The 6,013-nt window shown below is 33.7% G+C and overlaps 1 protein-coding gene across 1 annotated transcript in view; it reads right to left on the bottom strand.

The window, feature by feature from the left end:
• Nucleotides 1–473: 473 nt before the first annotated feature.
• The window catches only part of r-cup (ryder cup), a gene marked incomplete in the record, with an annotated part of 11,882 nt that continues 6,342 nt past the window's right edge, over nucleotides 474–6,013 (bottom strand). The window contains 3 exon segments of the mRNA XM_067052766.1: nucleotides 474–790; nucleotides 2,448–2,760; nucleotides 4,632–5,062. Of these exon segments, the coding sequence (XP_066908867.1) occupies nucleotides 500–790; nucleotides 2,448–2,760; nucleotides 4,632–5,062 (1,035 nt within the window).

The following is a 6,013-nucleotide window of genomic DNA, read 5'->3' as shown; positions in this document are numbered from 1 at the left end:
TCCACCCGCATGGAGTCGGGCAGTAAGACGGGGGCTTAGTCACAATATGACTCAATTAACGCCTACCACCCAAAAATCTGAAATTGAAGTTACATGATTATTATTTTTGGCTAGTGCGAAAAGAAGACGTCAACGTTGAGCAAGGAAAAGAATTACGCAAATATTTGACCTAAAATAAGATGAAGCAATCAGGAAATTTAGAAACCCACCCATTACTTGATTGCAGATCAAACACCCCGTGAATATAATTAAAGATGTATCATTGCAACGGTTGGATCGGATAAATAAACATACTCGGATGGACACCAAACGAATTACAAGGGAGGTCACTAACGCCAAATTTAACTGAAATTGCGAGGTTTTGAGATGGGACATATAAAGGATGATTTTTTAGGTCTGATTTCGTAGACTGTATATCATCACCGTTGGTAAAGAAATTGAACAATCAATTATTTTAATCAATGAACAATTAGTCACATATTCAACTCAGATGTATTTCTTAAAATTGATCTTCATTTACGGTTAAAGTAGCTCTTCTCTTTGCTTCATTCAAAGCTTCAAAATAGGTCTGGTCTTCTTCAAGTCGTGTTATTGTTTCTTTATCGCCAGAATTAGCGTCTTTACTTGAAGGGAAGCGTTTATCAGGCGGACTGGTTCGAGCTTTTTGAAGAAATTTCATTGCATTAATAGTATATTCATGAGTGCACATGGCTTTTATAATTTTCTTTTCAAAATCCCCCGACGCAGTAGACGCTGGTCTGTAGCCTTTTAACGTAGTTAGTTCATAGGCCTGTAACAAGATGAATTATTCAGTATTATCAATTTATAATTCAACTAGTAAAACGAATTTGAAACTAAATTAAAAATAACAATATTATGTAGGTGAACTGTAGTTGGATGGCTGAATGGCTCTTCGGGAGTTCTAAATAAGCCGATGACTCATGTTTTGCTAAATTCTGAGAAATGACTCCAATTCACCCTAATTTAAGTAGAGTACGAATGTAGTGCTACTCCCACTTCCTGGAGGTGACTACCGGACTACGTACACTCATCGGTGTGGCTGATGGGGTAAGGCAAAGACGAGTTCCAGAGCTGAAAATGGATTTCCTCGGCTAAGGCAGTAAATTTTAAAAGAAAATAGAAGGCGCCTGAGTTCAGCGGTGGGTGGACATCGGGCTAACAACTTACCCTACGGGCTAACTACAAGGACAGTCCGGTTAGTTAAATTTTGAGTTTGCAACGTAACACCCATTATTTGAACTTCAAAAATCGCTCGTAGCTTAGATGGGTGAATTGTGTTGGAGAAGATTCAATGATCCCGCTCGGGGTTCGGAATTGGAGGACAGCTGCACCTCACCGATTAAACTGGCAAAAAATGGAGGCGTGAAGTGAAGTATTTTGACACGCTAATTGATTGAATTTGCGTACATGTGTTTCTAGGTGAGCAAAGAATAACATTAAATTTTGAAAAAAATTATTAAAAATTGAGCTGATTATCTACTGAGTTAATTTTGTATAGCTTCACTCTACGCATTTTAATTATTCCTAAGGTTGCTTGGGTTTCATATTAATACATTACTGGTTTCAGATAAACAAGGTAGTTTTTATGTATCACTTATTTAGTAAAATCAAAGGACTTAGTATGAGATTAAAGCACATACTGTAACTTAGATTCAGCAGGAGGTACTTGGACCCAGATAACAAATTTATGAAATCATGCTTATGCCACTTATTTTGAAAACATATACATAATTCACCATTCTCACAACAGTTAGCATCAATTTATTATTTCTATTATTATTTTTTTTTTTTAAACTAGAACAGTTCAAATATACGAAATAAAACTTGCACCTGGATACACAGGGGTACCCAACGGGGGCAGGAGGGGGGTAGCTGCCCTCGCTCATCTGGAAGTGACAAAATGTTATTAATTTAATTTTTAAAAAAAATCTAGCAAATACTAATTGTTATAACTAATAAAGCACTGCGACAATCATTGCTAATTTTCTTAAAATTTTTGCTTCGCCTTTTCCTAGCTGAAATGTTACAACCTGATTTGACTATGGCTTGCACCTCCTAGTTTTGATCCTCGGTACGCCCTTGCCTGGATATACTGATTCGTTTAGATTTTTGATCAGCGGCTTAAAAAAAAAACTGATAATCAAAATATGAAATTGCATAAAAATCCGGACCTTAGTTATAATCCATAAGAAATTGCAAGCATTGCATATGAGAGTGCAAAGCCCCACCCACCACGTTGGAAGGAGTGGCACTTGTCTGATGTTATCTTTTTTTTTCATTCTATTTTTAAAAAAAGCATAGCTGATAAAATGTAAGCTAGTCTACAAAACGTTTTGGCACCAGTACTCACTCTATCGCACTGGACTGATTGTCGTTAAACACTGACGGAGTGGTGTATTATTTTACTGATATCAATTTAAACTCACCCTAATAGCTAAATATTTCAAGTCTGGATAACCAAACTTTTCAGCGGCAGCCATTAAACCGTTAAGGCTAACTCTTCCTTGATTCATATTTCCTTGTTGAATTTCGGATCTAGCGAGCAAGAACATAGAATTAAGAAGCCATTTTCGATCTCTTGCAGCTTTTGATGCAAATATTGCTTCCCTTGCATATTTCCTCGTGACAAAAGGAACTCCTTTAAAACAGTAAGCCACGCCTATTTCATGACATAAATACGCTCTTTCCAGTGGCTGAGTAGTATATTTCAAGTCCTCTAATTTTGCTTCAAGAAACTTTCTGAAACGTTGAAAAAATCAAAGTAAAAAAAAAAAATAATCATGATAAAAAATAGAATGCAATTGATCTCTAATTTAGATTTATCTAAAATCTGTAGTAAGAAGTAAAAACAACCAACGTTCATTTTTAGATGTTTAAATTATTTATGTAACATTGTAAGTCAAAGATATTTTCATAGATAGGTAAACAATAATCTCAAAAAAGCCTTTAACTGTTGTTTTATTTCAAAACGGTAATGCTTTCTAAAAAACTCCAGTTTTAATTTTCACATTTTTGCGGAATTTCGAACTTAGGCATGGGTTATTGTTGCTCCGAACCACAGAAATATACTTAACTTATGTTTAAGTAGCCATCTTGAACTGTTGATGGGGTTCAGTGGAAGGAGGTAAATTTGTTGGTAACAATTTAAGCATGGTGGTAAAAATAATGTATTTTGAGGAATAATAAGTTATTAGTTGGAAGAAACTGACAATAAGTCTATCATATTCCAGAACTCTGTAGGCCATTTCAACATCTATTATATTCTACATCTTTTAGGGTCGGGACGCATTTCTTTTTATTTTTGATGTTTCTAAATTAAAAAAAATGGCTCCTCCCTCACTTAAAGCCTCTGCAATTCAAAATACCTGAAAGTTAAAATCCACATACTCAAATGATAGTAAATATTTATCTACCTCTCAGGACTAATGAGAGATTAGTTTCATAATTAAATAAGTAGTTATTTCATACAAATGCCACTTGACTCCAAATAATTTTCTCAATTTTCAGAGGACTATATATTGTTTTACTGTTCATGGAATTCCCTTCCTTAGTTGCAAAATATTAGTGGGACAAATTAAACACAGACCCTTATAGAAAGGGTATAGACTTTTTTTTTTTTTTAAATGCCCTCTCAAAAGTAAGTCCACACACTGCCAGAAATCCAGCGATGTTCAGGGAACTAGGTGTTCGATGATCAATCATGGTAGGTTAATGCCATACATTAAATTTTATATACTGTAATAACTTATATATTCGTTTTATTTACCTCCAACCCAATTACAATGTAAGACGAGTCCGGGATTCAGTAATTTTTTTAGACCAATGGTTGAGCATTGAGGTAATTTGATCAAGATCAAGCTCAATAGTCAGACTTTTCCTACAATTTAGAGGAACCACTATTTAAACTGGGTTCTAGACAGAGATGGGCAAAAATTAGTCATAGTTGAAACTAATAACTAAAATTACTATGGATACGAACCCTTATTAATGAATGGACCATTGATCATAAATAACGTATCCATGGCAATGTTAGCTATTAGTTTCAACTAGCTAATTTTTGCCCAACTGTGGTTCTAGAGCTCCCGAACTCACAGGCTCGACCCACAGTTAATTTAATAGAATAAATTATCATCTGCCACGGACAGATTCCAAAGTATAATGAATTTACAAATAATAAAAAGGTTCAATATAAATATTATATGCTCAATTACCCCATACAACCATTACTTACCATTGAAGAGCTCCCTTTATAAAGGTTATAGCTGACATTTCATCAAAATACAATTCACATTTTTCCAGTTTTAGCATGTAATAAACTTCTTTAATGATTAAGGCCTTTAAGAAGCTTTTTATCCTGGAAAATCTTTAGGTTAAATTTGGTAGGTATGACCTTTTTAGAGGGAGTCCTTCCATTACTTTACAATACGACCTAAATCCGGAATTATCAGGAACGTTAGTCAACTCGATAATTAGTTAAAGTGGTTAACACAAAAACCAGAGAATACATTCATTATTGATCTATGAATTTAAATAAATTTGCACAAGAAGTATAACATCAATATTCCGAAATACTAAAATGATATAAAATATAAAATATAGCAATAGCTTACTTCAACCTGGGTATTTTAGGGTGAAAACTTTTTTCACAGAAAAGTTCATGAGTTAGTTTTTGTGGTTCCTGAAATCCAAAAAGCACCAGTAACCTCTCATCGTTTTCAGAACCAGTTGTTGGTAAAAGAGATTTGTTTTTTAAGAACAGGTCGCCTAGTATGCTGATAACTGTTACCATAGCATCGTTCTTAGACGGTAAATCTCTTTCACTTTGTAAAAACAAAAAACTTCTTAATTCATCTCCTGTTTTGAAACATTCTGGGTGGTTATCTTGGTGGAAAGCGTTGTCAAGAGCAGCTATCCTCAGATTGACGACTATTTCCAGATCAGCTTTTTTACTGTCTTGTTTGTTGGCATTAAAAAGTTTTAATCTTTTAGAAAGTATATCTTGTTCTCTGGTGTACAATGGTGTTCTTCTCCAGAGTGCAGTCTAATTAAATAAATACTTAGAATTAATATAATTGAATAAATTCTATTTAATCTTTATTACTTAGGATCGGTTGCTGGGTAAAGAGTTGGTGCTATCTCAGTTTGGAATAACTCGAGGGATAATTATTCCGAAGTTAAAATATCTCTCAAAAAATATCTAAATATCTAAGAATGATTTATTTATTGATTTATTGATTCTTATGAAGCATTGGTTTAAAAAATAATCAATGGGTTAAAACTTAATAATTCATATTGTAAGAAGATAGTTGAGCGTATGAAGTAGATTGTAGACTGTAGGAAGAGACCCGGACATTGTTTCGAAATGTTTTTTATTTTAATGTTTTGTCAATTCTATAATGTTTGTCTTATTTTTTTAATTTAGACCTCACGAAGCCCTGCGAAGTGGGGCGAAAAGTTGGTTAACAATAAATAGTTTCCTTTTACAATTTGATATCTTTATTGACCGCCACCCGGACTATCTTCCTAAAATTTAATAATTGATTTCTTCAATAAGTTCTTAGAACATTATTAAAACTATTCTTAAAAATTTAACATAGTTTTAACCCTTTATTTTTCAAATATTAAAAATGAAGTTCCATAATACTATAGATAAACAGGAAGCAGGGCTATCTCCGCTATCATTTAGGAGACAAAAACTAGCTATTAATTATGTTGCCAAATTATTTGAACAAACAAATCATCCAACTTACAAATATATTTTTCGATCTAAATTCTCCATAGCTTTTCGGTAGAAACGAAACCCAACACTTCCTCTGGCAGAAAGAATCACTCTGGCTATCTCTACACTTAAAACAATGCCGATAATGAAGCCTGAAATTCAGAACCCACCTTGGACTCTAAAAAAATGCTACATTTGTCCATAATTTTCATATGGGCTCCAAGCCACATTGGCATTGTTGGTAACGAACTCGCAGACAAAGCTACCAGAGAG

This window comes from Halyomorpha halys, unplaced genomic scaffold (assembly GCF_000696795.3).
Source record: "Halyomorpha halys isolate HHAL.00 unplaced genomic scaffold, Hhal_1.1 Scaffold2538.1, whole genome shotgun sequence".
Classification (NCBI taxonomy): domain Eukaryota; kingdom Metazoa; phylum Arthropoda; class Insecta; order Hemiptera; family Pentatomidae; genus Halyomorpha; species Halyomorpha halys.
This window is presented reverse-complemented; position numbering and strand designations above follow the sequence as displayed.